The sequence below is a fragment of the Ambystoma mexicanum genome, chromosome 2p (assembly GCF_040938575.1).
Source record: "Ambystoma mexicanum isolate Mex_15411 chromosome 2p, UKY_AmexF1_1, whole genome shotgun sequence".
Classification (NCBI taxonomy): Eukaryota; Metazoa; Chordata; class Amphibia; order Caudata; family Ambystomatidae; genus Ambystoma; species Ambystoma mexicanum.
Genome location: NC_090923.1, coordinates 367,884,010 through 367,910,745, shown reverse-complemented (window position 1 = coordinate 367,910,745; position 26,736 = coordinate 367,884,010). Strand labels below are relative to the sequence as shown.

The 26,736-nt window shown below is 48.6% G+C and overlaps 1 protein-coding gene across 1 annotated transcript in view; it reads right to left on the bottom strand.

Moving 5' to 3' along the window:
* The window catches only part of THOC7 (THO complex subunit 7), a 1,450,279-nt gene that overhangs the window by 1,210,625 nt on the left and 212,918 nt on the right, over positions 1-26,736 (bottom strand). Inside the window, exon 2 of the mRNA XM_069643715.1 lies at positions 16,830-16,947. Coding sequence (XP_069499816.1) covers positions 16,830-16,947 — 118 coding nt within the window. The remainder of the gene's footprint in view (positions 1-16,829; positions 16,948-26,736) is intronic.

Below are 26,736 nucleotides of genomic sequence, written 5' to 3'. Positions count from 1 at the left end.
GGAAGCCCTAAAGCACCTAGGCATCGGCCCAAAGTTCTGGAAATGGACCCTGGCCAACTACCAGCACCCAACAACGGCACTGAGGATAAATGGCACCAAATCACCCAGAATCCATATCACCAGGGGCACACGGCAGGGCTGCCCACTATCCCCACTCGTCTTTGCACTGTCTATGGAGCCATTCGCCTGTAGAGTTCCCCAAAAACCCTTAATAAGCAGACTAACGGTGAGGGGGGGGGGGGAAGCATACAAAATAGCTCTGTAGGCAGACGACGTCCTACTAACCCTGACCAAGCCCGAGTCATCCCTGGAGGCGCTGTGGGACGAGCTGGCCACCTTCGGAGCGGCCTCAGGGTTCTCCATCAATCCCGAAAAATCCACACCCCTGGGGATTAACACCCCAGAAGGCATGATAGAAACATTAGCCGCCAGCCACCCCATGCAGTGGGCCAGCTCGCACTTCACCTACCTGGGGGTAAAGATACCACGGAAAACAGAAGAGGCGTATAAACTGAACTTCCCGCAGCTGTTCAAGAAGCTCCAGTCAGACCTAATAAGATGGAAAAAGCAAGAGGTGTCATGGCTGGGAAGAATAACAGCAGTAAAAATGAACATGGTGCCAAGAGTGATCCACCACTGCCAGGCCCTCCCAATCTCCATCCCCAGGAAAGACCTACAGAAGCTTCAAACAAACATCATGAAATTCATCTGGGATGGGAAGAAGCCGCGAATAGCCAGAAGGGTGGTGACGAGGAGCAAGGGAGCGGGAGGCCTGGGAGCCCCAGAAATAGAGAGATACTGCCTGGCCGCCCAACTCTCCCCGGCATTCACCTGGTCACTAACCACCAACAGGCCTCGCTGGGCAAAACTAGAGGACTGGTGCCGGAGCCCCCCAGAAGCGCTCCCACACATCGTCAGACCCATTGACCCCCCCAAAGAGGGGCCCCTAACCGCAACCAAGAACACAGTGGAGAGTTGGAGGAGGGCAGCCACGAGATGGACCCGTGGGAGCCAATAGGCCCCCTATCCCTGATTTGGGACAACCCGGACTTCACCCCCGGAAAGACGGCCAATAATTTTGATCACTGGAAAACAGGAGGCCTGAAACATGTGGGAGACTTCTACGCGGAGGGATCCCCGCTAACATTCGAAGAATGCAAAAGGAAATTCGGGGTGCCGGAAACAGAGAGATTCCTCTATGCGCAGATCCGACACTGGCTCTCGCACAAACCCATGAAATCCCAGGGCTGCAGAGAACTAACGGCGCTGGAAGAAACGCTCACACCGCCTCCCCCGAGAGGGAAAACATCGGCCTTATACGGACTAATGGACAGAGGAGATCCCAACCAAAAGGAGGCCTATATGGAAAAATGGGAAAGGGACATCGGCAGAACAATTGAAATGGAAGAATAGGGGCACATCTGGACCAGAACACAGAAGAGCTCGAAATGCGTCACCAACAAGGAAGGGGCGATCAAAACCTGCTACAGATGGTACCTAACCCCAGAGACCCTGAACAAGAGCAACCCAGCGATCTCACTGCAATGTTGGAGAGGGTGCGCAGACACAGGCACGCTGCTGTATCACTTGCTCTGGACATGCCCAAGGTCCACAAAATACTGGAAGGAAATTCTGGACCTTATCAAGCAGATCACAGGCCTGACGATTCCATGGGACCCAGGAATTGTCCTACTGGGCAGCACAGGGGATGGCCAATTTCCACTGACTGGTAATTTGGGAAGCCTATGCACACAACTTCTCACAGCAGCAAAGATAGCCATAGCAAGACTATGGAAACATCCGGAGGGCCCTGCAGTGAGCCTGTAGTGGGCCAAATGCTGGGACATCGCAGTCGCAGAAGAAAATAACCGCCATCCGCCTGGGAAATAGATAAAGTTCTTTGACACCTGGGCCCCCTTCCTAGACTATGCGGACCAGTTCCCTGGAATGGCAAGGAAACTACAACCACTCCGCTGGCTAGACAAATACGACTAATGCAACTCAAAACCAGCCCCGAAGCCCACACTGAACTCACCTTCCCGAGTGAGGCCAACTCGGAACCAAGAGCAGCGGATGGAAAGGCGAACCCCCAGAAGCGCCCCACCGCAGACATCGACTAGTTAGACCTCATGGCGAAAGACAACTGCCCAAAACAACACCCCCAAGAACTACAGCACCCCTGATTGTCCCTCCCCACCTGATTATGCTTTGTTTGTTATGTTCATCTCTAAACGAATGACACAAGATGTGAATTGAGATGCCTGAGATGTTTGTTTATTGTTAAAATCAAATAAAAAGATTAATTGAAAAAAAAAGTGATCGCATAACACTGCATGATCTACCAGGTCAAAAGCTGCTGAAAGGTCGAGGAGGAGTAACATGGCTGTTTTACCTTTGTCCTTCAACTCGTCGATTTGTGTCTTGAGGTCAATTAGGGCTGTTTCAGTACCGTGTTGGGGTCTGAAACCAGATTGGCGCGAGTCGAGTAAGCAGTTGGTCGCAAGGTAGTTTTGAATTTGGATGTAGGCTACCCTGTCAATGATTTTGAGTAAGAATGGGACGGTAGTGATGGGTCTGTAATTAGTGGGGATGGCTGGGTCTAAGGTTTTTTTTTTTTAAGAGTGGTAGCACCCAGGATTGTTTGAGGTTGGTTGGGACTGTACTGGAATTGAAAGAAATATTGATGATCTGGGAGATGAAGGGTGCTAAGTCTCTAGCTGCATCCTTAATTATTTGTGCCGGACTGCTATCGCCCTGGCAGTTGGAAGGCTTCAGAGATAGTATAACCTTTTTCAGTTTCCAATATTGAGACGTTGGAAAATCGAAAAGGTAGGGAATTGGATGGTGTATCGATGGAGTGGGTGAGGAGCGTTTCAGTGGAACTGGAGCTTAAGGAAGCTTTTTTGTTGGCTATTTTGGTTTGCAGATTAGATATTTTGTTGGCTATGGTATTTTGGACGCTGGTGCACGATGGTTTGTCTTTAGCGATATTGTCTACCGGTTGGATAGGGTTTTCCATTTCCCACAGAATGGTAAAGAGCTCTTTGGAATTAGAGTTGGCCTGGGTGATTCTGTCATTGAAGGTGTTTTTTTTCGTACAGATGATTTCCTTTTTATACAGCTTAGCAATATTGGTGAGCAGGATTTTATTCTCGACTGTAGGGGAGTGTCTCCAGGTGGCTTAGGATTTCCTTTTTTGAAGTCGTAATTCTTTTAGCTGGGGAGTGAACCAGGAGTTAAGGTGTGATTTTTGTTTACTTTTACATGTTTTGACAGGTGCAATCGTGTCGAGTGCTTTTGTCATGATAGTGTTGAAAATTTCTACAAGTTCACTAGGGTCGGAATTATTGGACATGGTAGACAAGGTAGGTATGATGAGTGGAAGTAGCTTCTCAGTCGTGATGTCTTTTTTGCTTCTCGTGGGTAAAGGTGGGACCATATCATTAGTTTTATGTTTCATGGGCTCAATTTCAGATGAGAAACCAATAAGGTAATGGTCAGACCAGTGTTGTGGGGTTATTTTATTGATGGTTGTGGAGCAGTTCAGATTGGCTACCCAGTCTAAGATTCGTCCTTTTGTGTGCGTGGGAGAGAGTACATTTTGGGTTTGGCCGTGTTCGGACAGGATCGTAGCAAGAGAAAGGGCCTGTTTATCATTGGGGTCATTGAAACCCAGGTTGAAATCTCCTAGTATCAGGATTTGGGTTAAGCTTAGCTAGGCGCATTCTTAGCAGGCCAGTCATCTTTTCTACCAAACCGTTGGCTTGTGGGTGGTAAATCATGCATAATGTATGCCTTAGCCCCAGAAGGGCCATTATTTCTATCATAACATCATTCGCGAAATGCTGCCCATTGTCTAAACAAATTTCATCTGGAATCCCCCACCTCGGGAACACCTCCCTCACCAGGAATGTGACCACTGAGTCGGTGTCATTAGGGGCAGAGGGACCAGCCTCAAGTCAACATGAGAATGGACATTTACATGATTTTAAGCTTAGCACCTAAAGGGTCCATGGTTGACCTGGTTCCCCTGCAACACTGGAACCTTTAGGTGCTAAGCTTAGCATCATGTAAATGTCCTTGTTATGCTACCGGTCTGTTTTTATCATCACTGTTCAGATTGTTTCCCTCCTGTAACTAAGTAAGCCCTAAGGTAACAGTGCCACAATGCCTTAGGGCCACCTGGTGCGCTTTATAAATGTAAAAAATAAAAAAATACAACTACAAGCATATACTTGTACGAGGTACATCTTTTTTATATCAACATAGTCTAAATGCAAGTGCCAGAAGGGCCCCTCAAGGTGCTGCAGCGTTGCCCACACAACTCTTAAAGTGTGACCTGGCCGGAATGTTTGGCATATCATGCCATTACTTACACATTCTGAAACATTTTCATATAGATTTGGCACAAACCAGTCTTGCCTTATCCCCGCAGCCACATGTTTTTCGATACATGGCCTGGGTAGTGAAGATCTTCTAGTGCCACTTTCAACAATTTGTTTGGCATTACCACCTTTCCTGTGCTATCATGCTGCCAAATTAAATCTGTGGGACAAAGAACATCCTTCTCTTCCATAAGTCTTTTTCATCATCTGGTGCTTCTGCCTGCAATTCTATTTGTGCAACTGGGGTTGCACTGAAATTTTCTGGCAATGCATCTTATTCCTTTCTAGTTTTTATCAATGCTATGAGGGGTATTTGTTCGTCTTTGCCAGGAAAAGCACACATGTTCCTTCTGGCAATGCCGCTTCTTTTGCTGCTTTGTCTGATTTTTCATTACCTAATGAAATGAAAGCTTGCCCTCCTGTGTGGCCCTTGCACTTTTTTAAAGCCGGTTCTACTGGAAGTGGTAACACTTGTAATAGCTTGCTCAATAATGCTGCATGCTGTGCTGCTGTAACATCACTTCTTTTGAACCCACTCCTTTCCCACCTTGCCAGCCCTGAATGCACAGTGGATTTGGCTTATGCAGAGTTGGAAAAATGTTTAACTGCCTGACCCTCTGACATGTTTAGCGCCTCAATTAGCGCCACTAGTTCTGCTGCTTGTGCCGAGTAATGTGCTGGCAATCGTGTCTGTGAATACACTATCAATTTATCTTCCTTGTGTATTCCGCGTTTCTCTCCCACTACTGCTGAACCAGAATGTCTCTGACCTGTACTTTAGTCAATATTTGAACTTCCATCAATGAAAATCATGTCTCTCCCTTCAATCACGTCCTCTTTTACCAGGGGGTTCCCTTCGTTCCTGTCTATGCATGCTTTGCAATCATGTACATAATGTTCTTCCTCAATTGTTTCTGCAATTAACTCTGATGGGTTTATTGCTCTGCACCTCACCACCTCTATTGCATGGTTTGTCAGTATTATTTTATACCCTGAAGATCTCAGAGTTGTCAAAGTTAATTCAGTCCTTTCCAGTATTGCTAACAGTGCATGTTCCACATACAAAATGACTGGGCACCAGATTGTAATTGTGGAAGCTTTCACAATTGCAAATGCAGCAGCAGCAAGTGCTTGCTCACATGGGAAGAGTCCCTGCATTACTGGATCTAGTGATACACTGGAATAAACCAGTGGCTTGTATCCCTGTGTCAACTCCCAATTCAGATAGAGTATTATTTCATTCATGCACAATGGACTAACCTGTTTAGATGCAGCAAAGAGTGATGATAGCAAGAATTTCCCTGTAGTCCCTGTCGACACCTGCAAATGAAGGAGCCTGCAGGAACAGCAGGGAAACTCTCTTGGAGGGTTAGGGGGGAAACCCTGTTCTTGTTCTTCTGGAGTGTGTTGTGGTCTTGGTAATTCTTAGTAAGTGCTCTACAACGGATATTCACCATACGCTGACCATGGAAGACTGCTAGCTGGCGGTGAACTGCACAAGCAAGCTGCAGAGAGAAAGAGCAGAATGAATGCTCTGCTCCGCATCTGCAGGCTGGTTCCGGCCCCTCCATAGACGGCAGTATTTACCTTTTGGCAGGAGATTAGAGTTCGGGGGCCGGGAGCAAGTGCGATTCAGAGTTGAAAGAGTCAGTGGAAACCACTCTAAGAACAAGAGGGACAGTAAGCAAGGACAGAGTCAAAGATGGATAGCTAAGTGTAGCAAGAAAAGGAAGCAGAGAAAGATGTACAAACTTACGAGCGTTGTGCTGGGAAGGAAGCAACGCGCCTTGCCTGCGGTCTCACCTGTACTTGAACACTTCTTCCACAAGTGCCTGACGCCAGAGCTGTGGAGACCATGCAGCAGCCCTCCTAACAACACTAGACCTTCACTTGGCACTTCGGCAGCCATGTTGGGAGGACCAGGAAGTAAAGCACCTTTCTGCCTCCAATGGTGTAGTAATGAATGCCGGCAAAATCGAGATAGGACACCCTGTCCCTTCTTTTGTGTTAGTACAGCTGTCATTACCTTACCATCTGAATGGGAAAACAAATGAAACTTCTTTTTGTAATTGGGCATAGCTAATACTGGGACATGTGCTTAATCATGTTTGAGTTCATCAAAATTGTCACCCATTTTGGCTGTCCATTTGATACTGGTTTTATTCTTCTGAGCCTCTTTTAGTGGTTGCAGTAATGGCCTGGTCTAAGTGGAGTAATCGATAACCCATGTCCTGCAATAATTGCACAGCCCTAGAAACTGTTTCATTTCTTTCCCTGTCTTTGGTCTGGGAGTTTAACGTATTGCCTCCACTTAGAGGCTTGGTATTTTGGGAGCGCCTTGCCAGCTTTGGTGCCAAACAAGTTCATATCATCGAAAGGCATGTCCAGTAGCTTCTCATGGACGTCAGTGGTGGACCCGGACATCTTCAGCCAAGAAAAGCACAGCGTCCTTGCGATGCAGTCTTGCGGTTTCCAGGCCAGACTGCAAAATTTGACCTGAGGCCTCCTTGCCATCTTTAATAATGGCCTGGCAGCCATGCCGCATCTCCCCTTCTGGGATGTGCTCTGCCGCCTCCGTTATTACTGATCAGAGACCAAAGAAGAATTTGACCAGCGCACAAGCGGCATTATTGCACCCGAGACCTAGGCTCGAAAAACCAAACATTTTCCTGCCCATGCATCCAACTATTTTCCCTCCGAGGGCAATGAGGCACCACCAGCCTCTCTGAATAAGTGTGGGCAGAGAGAAATAAGAAGTCCGAAGGGGCCAGCCTGTGCTTCTTGGCCAGGTCATGGACCACTGTGAGGACGGACGCCGGTTTGGACCACAGTTCCACCATAGGCCTTTGCATTGCCTGACTGAAAGCCAACACGCTCTCCTTTTTAGGACCCTTGTCCAGAATGTAGCACATTAGGCCGCGAGGGAGCTGACAGCCAAAGGGTGTCAACCACAATCGCCATTAGGCGCTCAAAAGCCGCCTATTTGCCAGGAGTGGCAGCAGGCATTATGTCAGCCTCTGAAGAGCTGTCCAGTCCTCCTGTAAGTCACCATGTTCCCTGTAAAACTCCTCTGGCAAGTCTCGCACCTCCCTGGAATGGAAGGGTTCCAGTCTGAAAGGGACATAATCACCCTCCTCATCAAAAACGTCCTCCAAATGTGACACATATGCCCTTCTAGGGAGCGGAAGGAACTCTTTGGCGTCCCTGGTGCCGTTGGACTGGGGCCATATGCAGTGGGACCGATGTCCGAAGTCAGAGTGGTGCACCCCTTCCTAGTTATCGCGTCGTGTTGCACTGCGGTCTCCAAGCCGGCTCCTCCAAGCGTGGTGGGTTCTGCAGGCTAAGCCAGAGCTGTCGGGCCGAAGGCAACACTGCTGATGCTATGGCTACAGGCGTTGGGCCAGATGTCGCTGGTGCTGAGGTCTTGGCGAAAATGTCAAGCCTCTTCAATTGGAAAGCCTTGCATTCCTCTGGTGAAGAGGACTTGGTCAGTAAAGGTAGCTGCAGAGCCTCTTCCTTCTGGCCTTCCTTGAAGTGGCACCTCCTCTTCAAGGGTACGACCAGTGATGACATGAAGAACCAGTGGGAAACCTCAACCTCATGCAGTGCTTTTTTTTCCTTCCGTTCAGGGGACTGCTCTTCAGTGTACCGCTCTGTACCAGATGACCTCAGGTGGGTCTGCTTGTCCATTCTCTCCTTGCGGAGAAAAGTGACCGTTTTGCTTTGCGTTCTCGTAGCGCCTTTGGTTCCATCGACTGCCATGACGCACAGTTCTGCACATCGTGGCCTTTACCAAGGCAGTAAAGGCATATACGGTGCGGGTCTGCTACAGACAGTTGACACCCCTGCATTACGCACAGGATTTGAACCCTGAAAACCATGTCAGATTCAGTACTGCAACGAATTTGAGAGGTTAAGCAAGAATGGTTTTGGTAAAATTAATTAAATAAGAGTGGTGCTAGTAGCGAGCAGAGTGCGCAGAAAAAAGCAACTGAGCTCATAGAGTACGCCACATCCATATATACTGGCCACAACGTCATGTCCGGCGCAAGTGCATATCGGCGTCGGGTAGAGCTAACGTGAAGCTGCGCTGGGCCCCTTTGCGTCGGAAAAGATTTCTGAAGAGCAGGTGGCGCTAGGAGATAGATATCATAGATGAGGAATCCATAGGATGAAGACGTTCATTAGGATTATAGTTACTCTCTCTGTAAATTCATAAAGTGTTTATTTTCAGTGTGCTGTATTCTCTGGCGGGTAACTAATGGGACTCACTGCATCACACGGACATCCTACCATCTCCCTTGAGTGAAGCCTGACTTCTCTGACATAGCTACCCTTTAGAGAGTTCAGTTTATCTTTCAGTTGGAAGCCCTGTCTTGCCATTTGGTTAAAAGGTTTACACCCCTCACCCGAGAGCTGTAGAAAAATCTCCCCAACAATTGTTCTATATTTATGCTCAACTGAAGTGCTACTTCAAACATTTAAAACCTATATTCTTGAAAATCATTTCAGAAACACAGTGCAGTCCTTGGTCAAATCTCATGTAGGTGGGGGCAACACAATTCACAACATGTCATCTCAGATTAAATTATGGTTACTGTTGACTTTTCTGATATGGTCCCAATCTGAGATTCTTCCATACACATTTTTGGATCACTCCCCGGTGATTATTTCAAGTTGTGCTGCTCCGAAAGCTTTTCTTTTTTTAAACAATTTTATTGATTTTATTCCAACAAACAACACAAACCAAACTTGCAGTACATGCGGTAACACTTTGGATATACATCGCTTCATCATGTCCACTGCTTCTCCCGTTCTCTCCCCCCCCTTTCGAGCCTACTCTCCTTCCTGTTCTATCTCTGCGCCTTGTAATAGGGATTCCTCTTCCATGGTTTCTGTTGGATCCCGATTCCTTGACCAGTCTTGGGTGGGCCCAAATAACTCAGCTATTAGTTGTTTCCAGGCCATCAGGGTCTCAGCCTCTTCCTCCCCCCGGAATTGCTTGCTTCTTGCCATACTGTAGTTTCAGCCTCGCCCCATTTCTGTAGGTCTCTCCACCATACTTCTATTCGTGATCTATGGCATGCCTTCCACCCCATAGCAACTCTCCTCTTTGCAAGTACGTACGCTAGGTCTTTTAGTTTACTTACATGCTTGATTTTGCGTGGTCTAGGAAACCCTCCTAACAAGCAGGCCCACACTGTGTCCACCACTATCTTCATCCCTTTTTCTGCCAGCCTATGTGCTACTTCACCGCAAAATCTCTCAATTACTGGACATGACCAGAGCATGTGCACCATTCCGGCATTTTCTTCATCATAATTGGGGCATGATTGTCGTCCCGCACTTTTGAATTTGGCTATCCTCTGGGGTGTCATATACGCCCTGTGAGTTATATATAATTTTATCTGTTGTAGCCTTGCATTTCTTGATACTTTTTTGTGGTACCCTTGGGCTCGTTCCCACATCCCATCACTCATTGAGGCACCCACTTCCTCTTCCCAGTCTCGTCGCAGCTGTACCACTTCCTTCCCCATTTTGGACATTATCAGCTCATGTATTCTACATATTTTGTGTCCCCCTTCTGCTATGTCATATATTGTGTCTATGGTGGCGTCCGGTTCTTCTTCTAGTACTACTTCGAACCATGTCTCCTTGATTCGCCTCACCACCCTATGGTATGTGATATACTGGCCCGTGTGTAACCTGGTTTCCTCCCTCAACACCTCAAAATCCCTTACATTCCCCTCCTGCCATATGTCGCCCATTGTCGCTATCCCCACCAGTTCCCAGTGTTTCCTGATCATCATTCTTAGTTGCTTTTCTTTTCCCTCCAGCGCCACTAGTGGTACATGCGGGGAACACAAGGATGGAGTCTCCATTACCCGACAGGCCCTGTGCCACATCTCCCACCCAAGTATCATCATCCTTGGGCGCCCTTCCATATCCGATTTGGGCAGCCACATCATTTCCTTTGGGAAGAATGGGGCACAGTCCAGTCGGAACAGCCTGTACTCTGAAGTTGGCTCTTCAGAGAAACATTTGGCTACATATTGTAGCTGGCTTGCTATGTAATAGATTTCATAGTTTGGCAGTTTTATACCCCCTTTCTCGTGTGAGTTTTGTAGCTTCCAAAGGGCCACTCTGTTCCTCGTCCAATGCCAAAGGAATTCCCTGCATATGCCATTTATCCTAGCAAAGAATCGCCTTGATATCAAGTATGGGATGTTCCCAAAATAGTGCACACGTCTTGGTAGGACCACCATTTTCAGCATTGCCCCTCGCTCCATCATCGCCAAAGGGAGCTTCACCCAGAACTATTTTCGATTTTCTGGATCGCCTCCTTAGTATTTTGTTGGTGTACCTCTTCCAGCGTATGGTAGATATCTCTCTAAAGATATCGAAACGTGCTAACCTCCCATGGTATCTGTATCTGGGATCCCTTTATACCTGCCCAGTGGAAATATAAATGATTTTTGGGGGTTATACCGGACAGCCTTGCAAATCTCCCCATCACTTCCAGAACATACTAGAGGTTTTCTTCCGGGTAACATAAATGCAACAACATATTGTGGGCGTACAAAGAAATTAAATGCGGTTCCCCTCCTATGGTGATGCCTATCATATCATACTGTTGCCTCAGGTATATCGCCAGGGGCTCTAGGGACAAAATATACAGCATGGGACACCACGGGCATCTGCCTGGTGCCTCTACTGAGTTGCCACCTCTCTGATATCACTGCTCCTATTTTAACTATATAACATTATAGCCCATTTGAGATACCCAGGTCCTATTCCATAGCCGGCCAGGGCCGCAATCAGCCATGGCCATTTGACTGAGTCAAAGGCCTTTATTGAGTCTAGAGATACCATTGCCATTTCACCCGCATCCTCATTTGCGTGCTCTATGACTCGATGGAGTCGCCTAAGATTGTTGGATATGTTCCTGTTTGGGACATAGCCAGTCTGGTCGGGGTGTATTAATTTACCAATGATCCTCCTCATTCTGTTTGCCAAGACCGCTGTTAATATTTTGCTGTCCTGATTCAGCATTGATAGGGGTCTGTATGAGCCGCAATCATGGCCAGGCTTATTGGGTTTGGAAAGTGGTATGATAATCGCCTCTCTAAGGGACTCTGGTAGCCTTCCTACTTTGTATGCCTCATTCAGCATCTCTAAAAGCGGGAGAAGCACCTCATCCTTGTAGGTTTTATAAAATTTGCTAGGGAGTCCATCAGTACCCGGGGTCTTGCTGGTGGGCAGCTGCCTCACTACCTCTTCTAATTCCTCTAGAGTAACCGGAGCATCCAGCTCCTCTTGCTCTTCTGCGCTAATCTGCAGTCATATGTCCTCCAGTGTTTCTTCTATTTCCTTGCAATCACTTTCCTCATCTCCATACAGGAGTCGGTAATTATCTGCAAATTCCTGATTAACTCCTTCTTGGGTGTCCACTATGCGCCCATCATCCTTCGTTATCGTTCTGATTGTGGGTCTGGGGGTCTCGCTCTTATATAGCCATGCCAGGGCCCTCCCTGGTTTGTCCCTGCCTGCATGCATGCTGTCTCTCTATGTACTTTTTATAGTTGAGATTGCACAATTCTTAGTGCTGTTTCTAGCTCCTTCTCCGTGTCTTGTAGTTCGACTAAGATCCCTCCTTGTAGTCCCTTGGACTTAGCTATAGCTATCCCCCTCATTACCACTTTAAAGGCCTCCCAGAGCATGCCCGCCATCTCTACGCTGCCAGTATTGATCTCAAATAGCTTTTATTTCCTCTCTCATGTTCTCCCTAAAAATGGTATCTTTCAGCGCCTCCGCTCTGAGGCGCCATGTCGGTATCTTTGCTCTCGGTGGTCGGTATTGCCAACCCAGTATTAGCAGCGAGTGGTCTGAGAGGACCCTCGCTCTATATTCCGTCTGCGTTATCTCTGTTATTAACTCCTGTGTGGCGAACATGTAGTCCAGCCTGGTGTGTACATTTTGTGGAGCTGAATAGTGCGAATATTGTCTCTCCTGTGGGTGGTACGTCCTCCATACATCCTCGAACCCGAAATCCGTCAACAATGACTGCAATGCTCTGGCGGCTGGGGTGGGTCTATCTATTTTACCATCTGATCTATCTTTCTTGGGATTTAATGCACAATTAAAGTCTCCTCCCCAGATCACCGCCCCCCCCCCCTCAAGCACGTGCTGAGTTTGTTACGCAAGGTTCTAAAATATGCCGCCGTGTCCTGGTTCGAGGCGTTCGTGTTTATAATGCTAATCTCCCTATTTTCCACCAGCCCTCTTATTGTGACCATCCTTCCGTCTGGTTCAACTGTGGACTGTAATAGCTGAAATCGGACATGTGGCGCTACCCAGGTAATCACCCCCCTAGCATAGGCCGAATATGACGCACCTACGATGGTCCCCCTCCACTTCTTCCGGATCATCTCCATCTTTTCTTGTATGAGGTGAGTCTCCTGCAGCAGGGCTATATCTATTTTCCGTCTACGCAGATACATCATGACCTTATTCCTCTTTAGATAGCTATTGAGCCCTCTGACATTCCAAGTAATTACTTTAAGGTCCCCCATGATGTGTTAGGATCCCACTCCTCCCTTCGCAAGTGCAGTCCATATCTAAGTGTATTTTCATTTCATGTAGGCTCGTTCCCCAACATAAACTTCCCCAAACTATAAACACCTCAAATTCCCCAACCTCCCTTCCTCCCACCTCCCTTCCCAGCCCCAACTCGCTTCCCCCTATTGCCCCCCACCCCAACTCCCTCCCCAATTGTTGCCCAGCTCCATCCCTGGATCTCAGGCACCCCCGCATCTAGCCCTTTTCCGGCAATAGCCTGTACTCACGGCTCAGCAGGGAGATGTCGCCCTAATGGCGATCCTACTACTCTAACTCCTGGGGGTAGGTTGTCTCCATCTTGCTGCTCCTGTTTTGTGCTTCAAACTGCGCATGCTTAATGCTACCCAATTTACTTTGCATTTTGTATTCTAGTCCAACAAGTCCAAGTGTCCCACATTACAATTTTTGTTACTATCCTTTCTAGCCATGCCCCGGTTATCTGTACTACAGTCTCTTCCCCGGCCCCCCCCCTCTCCGTCTCTTTATCATGCATGGTGTATCCCCTTCACGTATCGTGTTCCTCGCGATTTTGCTGCTTGTCCCGCTCCGGACAGCCCTGCGTATCCAGCCATGTCGCCGCCTCCTCCGGGGTGTCGAAAAAATATGCCTTGCCTTTGTGTAAGACTTTAAGCTTCGCGGGGTACCAAAGCATGTATTTGATCCCAGCTGTGCGCAGTCTCCTCTTGATTGTCTCTGCACCAGCATGGTGTAATCAGGGTATGCGGTGACGGTTGCAGACGCCCTTTTTATTGTCCCACCTTTGCGAAAGAACTCCAAGATCTTCTCTCTGTCCTTGTAGTTCAGGGTCTTCGCTATGATTGCCTGAGGGAGGGCTCCGGGTTGTGGTTTCCTCATCAGGGCCCTGTACGCCCGTTCGACTGGAAATTCTTGTGAGAGCTTGCTGGCTCCTATTTCCTGTAAAATCATATTCTCTACATAGACCGTTGGGTCTTGGATCTCCTCCCCCTCCGGCAGGCCGATCACATGTATGTTATTACGTCTCGCTCTCCCCTCGGCCACCTCCGCACAGTTCTACAAGTTGGCCACCTGTTGCTTCAGTATGTGGACTTCCTTGGCATTGTTTGTGCTGGTATTCGTGTTGGTTTTCATAGCACTCTCTAGGTCGCTCTTTCTTTCCGCCAGCGCTTTCACATCTTGTCGCAGCAGGTTGACCTCTATCCCTACTGCATATATTCTGGTTTCCAGAGAGGTTCTTAGGTCTACCATTGCTGTTCCCCACAAGGTTTTCAACTCCGTGATGGCTGTTAGGATCATGTGATACTCTCTTGGCGCAGCTGCCTCTACGGACACGGCTACCACACCCTGTGCTGGGGTGGTGGGGGTCTGTTGTGACTTGGCGAAAAGGTCCATTGTGGGATGCTTACCCTTGCCTCCTCTTACCGACATTGTGCCGCCCTGCCTTTATATCGGGGTCTAACTCTTCAGCAGCGTGCGAGCCCTGCCCCCCCCGCTGCTCCCTCTGTGTGGTTTCGGCCTACTGTAGCACTGCCTGGCCTGTATTTCACTTGCGCTCTGTCCCAGTCCGCTTTGTGGGGGGCTGCAACTCCTGTTTTCTGAGAGTCTTGCTTATGGGGTCAATGTGCGCTATGGCACAACCCTTTTTAAAAAAAAAAAAATGTACGACTCTGCTTAGGGCCTCCGACTGTCTCTCTCAGGGGACGATCTTGTGTCGAGTGCGTCTGAAGTCAATATGTACAACCCGCTCTTTGTTGAGCCGAGGCACTTCAGGCGCTCAGATCTCGTCTTTTGCCTCACGTAGCCACGGGCAGCCTTTTAGTGTGGCTGTGCAATTGCCAGCTTTCAAGGTGTGGCCATGCTCCCATGCGATCTCACTACCACCCGCTCTTCATGACCGTTCTGGAGCAGATGCTGTGTGGTCATGCTGTGTGGGGCAACACCCTCCAATATGACAGCCGCTCCCGCAATATGCCGCCCCTACAACAATCCGGGCAGTGTCACAGCGTCGGGCCACACACCCGTTGCCGTCCCCAGGCCGTGGCATTTGCAGGGTTTACCTTAATGCAGGGGAGGCTCCACATAGGTCACGCTCCCGCGGCTTCTCCCGCACGTCTTCTGATTCTAAGGCCGAAGCGACCGGTGCACTGGGATGTATCGGCCTCTCCTTCTTGTAGATGTGCACCCACGCGTGCACACAGTACCCGACTCTTTAAGTTGTCGAGCCGCGGGTCGTCGTTACTTCATTCAGACCACGGGGGGCAGACCAACAGTCCTTGCATCGGGCCGCCCGTCGTCTGCAACATGTATGCTATGTACTTATAGGGCTTCCTGCAGTCCTCATGTGTGTTCCGTCAACGATTCCGTTTAATCGGGCCAGCAGCCCTGAGATTCCAAACCACACGTCGTGTTTTCTAGATCGCACCCTAGCTATTGTTGGTGCATTACGCCAGCCCCCAGGGCCCCTATGGTAACATGGTAGTTTTATTATTATTTACTTTGTTTCACTGCTCCTCTTCGTATGGGTCTTCAGAGGACTTCGTCGCTGCCCGTGCAATGTCAATTACATGACTCGCGGCTCTTGATACAAAGTCTCCAATCCCTCATTACAGACCCAGCGCACTCGTGTACATTTAACAGAAAAAGAGCAAGGGGACTTCAGTCGGGCAGTGTGCGCTACCGCTGCTGCCAGTTATATATCAAACTTTTCCTTGCAGAGACAAGCCGGAGCTTATTCGTATGCGTTGCGCTCCACTTCCGATCCTGCCAGAGGTTCCTATTGTTTCATGTCACCGCCATTTTGATTCCTCCAGTCCCGATCCGCCGCTCTGAATACAAAAGTATCAAACTTTCGGCACACAGCTCCAATCCTCCAGCTGACTCGAGCATTCAGGTCCTGGCACATTCATGCACCATTAATGTTCATTTGGGCCCGGAAACAGCTGATGAGCACCGCACGCTGCCACGGATCATAACACGGATCACTGAGCGTCTAGGAGATGCAGCCTACTCTATGGCTGCCAAGTCACGCCCCCATCAGAAAGCTTGTTTTATTCATTTATTTATTTACACATGAACCTTGATGTTCTGGGGTCAAGTTGCAGACTCATTATTGGATATCACTCCCATTCCAAATACTCTATTCCACCTCCGGCCCCCCAAGTCCCTCCATCGGGATGTAGGCAAGGCTTCCAAAAATGTACATAAACATATTAATCTTTTTTGTCTAATTGCTAAACATTGTCTATTGAAATACTGGCTGTCACCTCGAGCACCTTGTCATACAGAGAGGCTTAAGGATTTTTCCTACGCTTCATACCAAACACCGTCCAGTAGGTATTTTGAGTAGTTTTTCAAAATGATTTGCAATCCCTGTGATTTATTTCCTTTGTTGTCATTTTAGTTAATAGCCATATATTTTGCTGTATTTGAGTGCAGTGTATGTGGAATTAAAAATGTATACTTTCAAATTTTAGTACAAAGTTGTAAAACAAAAGAAAAAAAAGGAATTATACCAACCAATAACACTTTTATTGTCATAGCCCTTAAATTGTCGGTTCTCTAGAAAACCTTTAAGTCTTGGCAGATCCAAACAAACTCGTAAACATTTTGATAATTGGAATTCACACTGTGGAGAGACCAGGATTTTCCTATTCGGGAACGATTAGTGAGAATGAATACAGTGCCAGAATATATAAAAAATACAATGGGAATCAATTAGGGTACTGATTAGTGTCATATGTATAGGGCTGATCATCAATCAGTTTCTGATATAGTACTATTCAAGATACGAAGTATTAAATGTGTTAAATATATGATGTGAAACTTTCCAAAGGTCTGAACAAATACCCTTCTTCATGTGATCCAGAATTGCACCACTTGATGAAAGACTTCACCAACAAGTTGATTCGACGATCATCTCCAGCACCATCGCCATCTATTAAAAGTCGTTTGCGAATAACTTCATCTAAAATGAAAATCAGGTAATAGTGTCAAATGTTTTAAAAGTACAACACGTTCATGTGCCCCAAACTGTGTTACATGTATATGTCCCGATAAATGGAGCAAAACTAATGGCCTAAAATAAAGAAAGTTATAAAAGGCCTTCCTAAAAGAGCATGAGACGGTTACTGAGTATGTCATTTGTTGGAAATATATGCCTCTTACACACCGTTAGGACTAACTACGCTTCCCTGACTTGTACCTGTAACAGCGCCTCAATTAAATAAAATAAATAAATAAAAAGGGCACCATGTAAATACCAACACTGCACACAAACCTATCTGCCCAATAACATTGTAAATATGGTGAAAGTGACTTTTGGATTTTCGAGGCAGGACCTTGCATGTAAAGCTAAGGATGTAGATTACATATTTTGTTTCAGCCACTGTGTGACAATTCAAAAGGACAAGGCTGAGAATCAAACAAGAGCTATGCATCATCTAAAACATTGACCCAAAACTGTTGAATGTGTATCCAACTACAAACTACGCAAATTACCCAAAGGAATTCAGCAGACTGTTTGTGGAAGAGCATACATAATATGGATACAGAAAAGTCTGGTATATTGTCAAAATTAAATCTTTCTTGGATTCTCTACGTAAAAAGCAGAGCCATGTGTATTTTATATGACATGTGTAAAAGAAAGTGCATCTCCAGTTCAAATGTGATTTGTATTTCAGGACTGTCTTTTATTATGTATTTTTAGGTACAAAACAAGATTGTGAAAACAAATAGAAGGCCTATTACAGCAAGGATATTGAATTTCTGCTTTGCCATGCATGTTGGAAGAAGAGCTAAAAATGGTAAAAATAGGAAAATTAAGCCTTCCAAGCTTCACATCTCAGGCTGACATAAAAAAACGTCTGACTGAGTCCAGGAATGCAAATGAAGAGCAGACACAAAGGGCTTTGATGGCCTGTTTGGGCAAGTTGTGAAGATTATATCCATAATAGCCATGACAGACGTTGGATCCATTAGTGTAAGTCCTCAGCTTTAAAGTACTTTTCATCTGCCAAAGTCTAGGCATCTGTGAGGGGGCACAAATAAAAGCTGGACACAAAGGTGTCATGTTTTTGGTTAAAGACATTTATTAAATAATAATGGGTTAGGAATATGCCTTTCTGACCCTATTCTAAAGAGGAACTTCCTTACCTAAAGCCAAAAAAGGATTTGTCTGTATCAGGATGTCAAATAACTGAAAAGCTGTCCTTGTGTCGAAAAACATCCTTTTCTGACCCTCACTACAAACAAAAAAAACTGAATGTGAAAGGCAATGTCTTCAACTTGATATTGGCATAAAAGTGCTCATAACTGAAAATATGAATAGCTCCAACGAAAATGTTCTCCAAGGTGGAATCCCTTGGATCCAGAGGCCGGACCCTTTCCCCTGGATTCTTAAGTAGGATGTCAATTGTCTCTTTTACTAACAATTGCTTTGTCTCTCTCCTTGATTCACAAGGTTCCTGTTTAGGCAACATGTTCTGAAACAGTCTTTCTTCAACACAAATATCTCCTTTGTTTCGAAAACACTGTCTTTCTTTAGCATTTCTGGAAGCTTTGCAAACTGCCTGGTGTACTCTGCTGCCAGAACTAACTTGTGGTATCCACTTGCCTGGTATACTCCCCTGCCAGGACTTCTCATGTGATTCAATTGTCTGGTTTCCTTTCCTTGCCAGGACTTCTCATGCGTTTCAAAGTTTCTCTGCATCACCAACACTGTGTATATTGCTCTTTGCCTGATATCTTTTCCTTGCCATGACTCTTCAGTTTCCTTGCATTACCAACACTGTATTACCAATGCTGCATGTATTGCTCTTGTCTTGGTGTTTGTTTGTGGTAAGGTTTGTTCAAGCTTTGCCCCACACTTGCATCTCATGCATCCATAGCTCATTGGGAATTGTACTTTGCCTTTTCTATATTCAATCTTCTTCTAGTGTTAACAATGTTATTACATTCAAATTGTCGTTGGCACAGTCGCCGGAACACCTCGGGGTCCCCACTGGCTTTGGGCAGGCTCACCAGTTCTCTCCTGCATCTCTGGTCCGGTTCGCGCTTCTGCGGCGTGACGCTTTCACTGGCTTTCCACACTGGAGTGTGCAGACGTCCTTCTGTCTGCCTTCGTGGATCCATGGTCACAAGCCTGCTTCCCTTCAGGTCCCGGAATGGAGAATGCTGACTCTTCGAGCTGCTGAGTGCTCAGGACCTCTCTAGCGGCTCCCAGCGGCTCCACAACACTTCCTTCCCTAACACAGCATTTCTCCTTCTAACTCAGTGGGCTTCTCTTCCCGCCACACAGGTGCATTATTTCACGTCCGTGAGCCTCTCCATAGGAGCCAACGTCTTCTCCCTCACTGCCACACTCAGTAGTGCGGTTGCCATCTTTAAATGTCCCGCGCACAGGTGAGTTGGAAAAACAACTAGAACGCATGTTGCGCTTCAAGCTCTTCTTACCTTATCCAAACACCTTCATCCTCCTCGTCTCAGTACTTGGGTGATTCTGGGAGTTGAAATCCAGGGTGGTCATTGGACAAATGGTGTTTAAATAGTTCTTCTCATCAAGGTACCTCAGAAGCAAAAAGTGTTGTGTTGGAGCTTTGTGTGTTTAGGTTATAGGTGGGTGTTTGACCAAGAAAATATGAAGAAGAGGTTCATTTACTTCCTCTACAAGGGGGTACAAGCAGTTGACAAAAGGACATTAAGGTCTTGGGTATTAGAGGGTCTTCCTCATGGAAAAAGGTCTTAGGTATTAGGGGGTCTTCCCCATGGGAAAGGGGGAGATACCGTGTCACGTCCAATGAAGCCATGACATCTCCCCGGTAGTTATCTACTCCCATGCGATCCTCCCTCATAAAGTCACATGGAGGAGGCCACCGCCGGGGAATCCGTGATGACTCCATTGGATTAATCACACATCTCATTAAAAAAACTCCATTATCCCAGGTTAAGTGAAAGGTCACCGAACTATGCTCAGCAAAAGACATCTGTTTTCACATACATAAAATCAATATTTTATTTTAATGATTTATATACAGTGAAGAACAAAGCTCTTATCAGAAAAGAACCTAGAGCATACAATATATGACATTGGACAGGAAGGAGTGAGCTTCTTAGAATGGGGTGAGTTGAGTGACATTCTGATTAGGTTTTAGTGGGGAGTAAACGGAACAGTCACGGGGATAAAACAATTGAACTGAGCTCCGGGAGACCCGCTGCGGCTGGCTGTTGGTTGGGGCCTGGCCGCGTGGGTGGAACCCGGCGCTGCCTGGGACCTGGCCGGGAGCGGCCTCCGTGGTTTCGGCAGGAGAACGCGCCTATTCCTGGCGGCGCACTTGAACTTACCCTGTCTGCGCTCTACAGAGGATCTCTGTGTGCAGCCCCTGCTGTGTTTCCCCCACCGAGTGCCGCGGCGATCTCAACAACTGGCCGCGCTGCACCGGGGGGCTGGGGCTGTGTCTGGGCCGGAGTTGGTGGCCGCCTTCCCTCTCATCATGCGTCGCTGCGGCTTGGCCCCGCCGCCCGCGTGATCGTGAGCGTCTGCTGGGCGGGGGACCGCCTCTGGGGCCCGCGTGCCTGGTGCCCAGCCCGCGTTCCCCAGACACACTCTGCACCAGCGCTCGGCGGCGGCTGCTGGTCCTGGCATTTCTACCCCACGGGCTGGAGTCTGTGCCCGCGGGACAGGTGAGGAGCTGGGGTGGGGCTGGCTACTGCTGAGATCTGCCTCGTTGGCCCTCCGTGCACCATTGCCTCTGCACTTTCTGCGGTGCGGCGGTGGCCGTGCTGCCAGGAGGCGTGTGGGCTGCCGGGGAGCCGGGCCTACCCTACTGGCGTCTCCCCCTGCTGGCTGGACTGGGTCGTGGGGCCCTGATACATCTGGCCCCTAGGCCCCCAACAGTGACTATGGCCTGACTGGCCCACGGGTCCCAACTACCTCATCTACTCATTGGTCTGCCTTGGGTCCCACAACAACACCGCCCCACTGACATTGTACTGCTGGCCTGGTGGACACCACACCTCTCCCACCTGCCAACTGGACTTGCCGTGGGCTCTTGCTACATCTGGCCCTCGGGGCCCCAATAACAATTGAAGCCCGATGGGATTACAGGGCTGCGGACCCCATCTACCTCTTTGCTTGAGACCCTGGGGACCCACAATAACACTGCCTCACTGATCCTGCGCTGCTGGCCTGGCGGACGCTGCGCCTCTGCCTTTACATCTATCATCGTGGCGTGACGGGCGCAATTCACCATTGCCTTGGCATCTCCAATGCTGGAGGGCAGAATGAGCCACTGACCCCATTGTGTCCTCACTGCAGCCATATCATTACATACATTTCAAATACAGTCGCTGCTCCCACTGGCTAACCCTCTTGCTGCTCTACTATCGATTCCTGCGGCCGCTGGCACAATGAGTCACGCCCCTGCGCTCCACGCTGCATCAGGTCTGGCCTGTTGGGTCACTTCGCCATACCTTACTACACTCGCAATGTCTAACAGAGCCAGAGGGGCCAGGAAGGTGGGTGCCATGGACAAGTTTGCGAAGAGGCTTTGAGATCTGCCCAGGAGGAACCCGAACCCGAACCTCACCCCAGTGCATTAACCCCTGATCTCACTGTGATGATGGAATCAAAGGGCAAGAACTTTGCCTCTTTCCATGAGAAGCTGGACGATATCAACGCCAGCGTGGCATCACTCAAATCACGGGTAGACCAAGCTGGGACCAGGATCACTGAGGCAGAAAATAGAATCGGTGCAAATGAAGATGGGCTGCACACGCTGCAGGACACGGTGGCCATTCTGACCCGAGACATGAAAATCGTGAAGGCGAAGTGTGAAGACCTGGAGTCCCGCTCGCGCAGGAACAACCTGCGCATCACTGGGGTCCCAGAAAATGCCCTTAAGGGGCGCATGGAGAAATCAGTCGAGAAGTTACTTAAGGATCTACGGGGCAACCCTACCCTGTCCCAATACTTCACGGTCGAGCGAACTCACCAGGCCCTATCACCACGCCCCAAACCAGGAGATTTCCCCCAGGCCTATCATTGCTAGAAATCTCAACTACAGAGATAGGGACCTTATCCCCCGCCTGTCACGTGAGAAGGGCGACCTGCGCCTCAACTCACACACTCCGCATATTCCCCGACTTCTGTCAGCGTGCAACAGGAGAGACGCCAGTTCCTAGGCCTCAAGAAACGGCTACGAGAGTGCAACGTCCCTTATGCGATTCTGTTCCCGGCCCGGCTCAAGATCACCTTCAAGGAAAAATTGTATTTTTTTCACCATCCCGGAGGAATCAGTGAAGTTTAGAGAGTCCCAGGCACCACTTCCCAATCCAATAGGGGACTCCATGGACAATGATTGAGCTCCAGCTACCTAGAGGATATGTAATCTGGTCACTACTGTTTGCTTCCCAATATGCTGATGGTAACAACGATTTATTGATTCAACTACGCATATGCATTTGACACTCGAGACAGTCACACCTGGGTGGTACCCTACCAGAGGCCATTATCTGCTCCTCACCATGCGATGCTCATTCTTGACACTGCCTTATACTTGTTTTTTTTGTTGTTGAGGTTTATCCAATTGCTTCCATGTCCCTAGGTGCCGACCACTCTTGGTTGGGGTGTTCTACTCCCTGACCAAGCCTGTCCTACCACGCTCTACGGGGTTATGGGAAAATGCGATTATCATGCGTTCTGCTGCTTCACGTACCGCTTGGTACTTTATGTCTGCTGCATTTGTTTAAGTGTCAACCACACAGCAACAGCGCACCCCGCTGAATTTGCAAAGTTCACTTCTGTAAGGTTATTGTTGGGTGTTGGCCGCGGATGGGCCAGTAGCGTGGCGGATTCATGTTGGGACTCGCCCACTAACCCCTGCTTCCAGGGGAGTTCTGGTTCTGTAGGGTGGGGAGAGGCGGGGAACACTACCTGTCAGGAAAGGGTGGTGGGGGAAGGAGGTGGCAAGGGGTTGAGTAGTCATATTGGAAAAGGCGAGGACGGACTCGCAAATCACACTGCATCGGGGTACCCACAGAGTGGCGGACCCCGCAATAAACCTATCCTACGACAACCTAGTTGGGATGTACCCTAGACACCTGGAATGCCTACTACAGTGATGTCCTGGAATATCCGGGGCTTGAGTAATTACACTAAGGCCCGTAAAATTATGGCCTACACTCACAGACACGAATGCAAAATATTATTCTTACAAGAAACACATTCTACAGGCCCTCTAACAAAATATATGGCTCCGTCATGGGGTCCCAATAGATATTCTACCTCTTATTCCACTCGAGCCAGAGGGGTTCTGACAATGATTCACCAATCACTCAAATTTGTACTTCACAAGAGCTACATTGACCCGGAGGGTAGATATATTGTATTACACTGCGCAATTGCCAACAGAGAATATCTCTTAGTGAACACTTATGGTCCTAACGTAGACTCCCCCCGACTTTGTAAACTTGGTAGCATCCATATTGCTGGGCTATGTGGGAGTGCAGATCATTTGGGGAGGGGATATGAACTTCATATTGGACACTACGCTGGACAGACCTGGGACGGCCCCCAGACTGCTGTCGGGCGCGGCACGCAGACTGCTGGCACATAGCGCAGCGCTAGACATCCGAGATGCATGGAGGACACTACATCCGCAAACACAGGAATATACCCATTACTCCTCGGTGCATGATAGCTCCTCCAGAAATGACCTGTTCCTGCTGTCAAGTGGAATGCTGCGCAGGGTGGTGGACCACAGATACTCGCTCGTACTCTGTCGGATCATGCCCCAATCACTCTATCCCTGGAAATGGGGATGCCTGCCCCAACCATTAACATTTGGCGATTCAAGTCCACCGCCCTGCGGGATATCGTGTTTAAGGTAGACATTCTGGCGGACATCCAGTCCTATTTTGAGCATTACACACCCCAGTCCACTACCATAGGAGTCCGGTGGGACGCCTTCAAAGCGTACATCAGGGGAATGTCCATAACCAGGGAGGAGGGAGTAATCAAGACAATAAGAGCAGCCCTCGGTCGCTGCGAGTCCAGACTGCGTGAACTGGAGCGGGAACACCCAACATCAGTTGATCCCGCCATCCTCACCCAAATCAGCGAAGAAATTCAGTCATTCAATGAACAAGCCAATAGGGAAGACCAATATTTTAGCCGCCCACAAGCCGCGCGGAACTATGGAGAGGGCGATAGACCCGGCAGAACATTAGCTGCCATGACTACGGGAGAGTGGGGTCAGACTCAGATTTCTTGTGTCAAGGACGGGCGGGGTGCTGTACAGTGGTCCGACTAGCAGATTTTGGAAGTCTTCACAGACTTCTACACAGAGCTCTATTCCCAACCCCCTGAATATAGTGAGCGCCATATGCGAGATCTCCTTGAACAGATACCTACGACTTGCATTTCTCCCGCAACCAGAGACCAGCTGGATTCCCCAATCCTATTAGACGAAATAGTTGAGGCCATATCCAGTCTCCCCAAGGGTAAGGTGCCGGGCCCCCGACGGGCTCATGGCAGAATTCTATCAGGAACACGTGGCCATATTGACCCCTAAACTACTTGAGGTATGGGATGAGTCACTCCGGTTAGCTACCCTCCCCCCAACACTACGTGAGGCCGTCATAACGGTGCTACTTAAGCCCAGCGATGAGTGCGGCTCCTAAAGGCCTCTCTCGCTAATGAATCTGGACACTAAGATCTTCGCCAAAGTAATAGCGAACCACTTCCTTCCAGTTATGACATACATGGTCCATGATGATTAGTCAGGCTTTGTGCCCGGGAGGTCCACTTCCCACAACATCAGGAGGCTGCTCAACGTCATGGCGCAAATCGACCAGGGTGCGAATGCGGTCACACTTGACGCTCAGAAAGCATTTGATATGGTATCCTGGAAATACATGTGGCTGGTATTGGAGGCTATGGGCATTGGGCCTAACATGATTAGATATATTAAGTTACTATATACCTCCCCGGTGGCCAGGGTCCGAGTAAACTCCCTGATGTCAACTCTGATCCCACTCTTTAGAGGCACCCGACAAGGCTGCTCATTTTCCCTGATTCTTTTCGCCCTGGCGATAGAGCCAATGGCTGATCAAATCAGAGCATGCAATTCGCACAAAGGGATACGGCTGAAAGACACTCCTGAGATTATTTCCCCCTATGCGGATGATGTGCTGTTGTTTATCAGAGACCCCGCCATCCACCTTGACCCAATTTTGCGCGACATTACCCGCATAGGTACCCATTCCGGATTCACTATCAACTACACCAAGTCTGAGCTTTTTCCCCTCACTAGTTCCACTCAACAACCTGTCACGGAATATCCACTCCGCTGGTCGCCCGGCGGGATTAAGTACCTGGGGGTCCAAGTTTCCCTGACCAAAGACACATTGCTAGCAGACAATTACCTGACCGCGGCACAGCAGGCTGAGGCCAAAATGACACGATGGCGCTCCCTTCCACAGTCACTTGCTGGGAAGCTCTCACTTGTCAAGATGATATTGCTTCCCAAGCTGTTGCCGTCTGGCCAGGGGGGGGAAGGGGGGAAATACTTTACAAGACGGCACAAGCTATGCGCACAGACATGGCGCTCTCATACGATAGAGGAGGATTCACCACCCCAGACCTGATGCTGTACTGGCTGGCGGCACATTCTCAATACACCTCCTATTGGTATCCCGGGCCCCCTTCTCGCCCCCCATGTCAAGCTGGAGATCCTGGCGGCAGCAGGTACTAACATAATGTCATTAATAATACACCGGCAGTATGTACCGGACTTGCCCATCGACCCGTTCGGAACCACTCTGCATGCCTGGGGTCGAATATTTGAGATTGGTGCTGAACAGCAGCCCTACTACAAGTGGCTCCCTGCCTGGAGATTCCACGGGCTGGAACCCACGCATGACAGACTTGGCGCGACACGGTGAAACCCTGGGGTACCTCGCTCTTACGGACTTCTATCCTGGTGGGCAGTTTATAATTCCACAGACATGGAGGCCGGGCCATTCAGGCTCGGCACTGGAATACTTGCAGTACAGTCCTTCCGGATTGCTTGGCCAGGTTTCCCTGACAAACCCCCAGACTCCCCAGGGATTGCTTACATTGCTAACTCAATGGCGCCCGAGGGGTGGTCTATTCATTATACAAGCTGTTGCTAATGGGTTCCCTGGCCCAACCCTCCAGAGCCCGTGATGAAAGGACGGCCGAGCTGGACGTGGAGCTCACCGACCACTTATGGGGGAAAATGTGCTCACATACCAACAAAGTCTCCCTTAATTTTCGCTACCGCACCATACAATACAAACTGTTAAACAGGCTGTACTACACTCCACACAGGATCTCTAAGTTTGCTCGAACCACCCCGCAATCTTGCCCCCGCTGCGGAGCAGAGGGTGCTGATCATCTACACATGTTCTGGGAGTGCCCGAGGCTGGCAGAATTCTGTGGTAAAATCCTTGAGACACTGTCTGAAATCAGTGATACTGTTATTGACCCAGACCCAATGGGAGTTCTGTTTGGGGTGTGGCAGGCTGAGGGGGCTAAACATATGGCCAAATTCCTGAATTTGGGCTGTATAGTGGCCAAGAAATGTGTCCTTCAGAGCTGGAAGAACCTCTCTCCCCCCACAATCCAGAAGTGGTTGAACCTGCTCACTTGGTCCCGTAATTGTGAAGAGGAGTACCTTAGCATGATCCCAACTCGCTCTTGCCCTAAAAACATTTGGACTGCTTTCAACAGTTA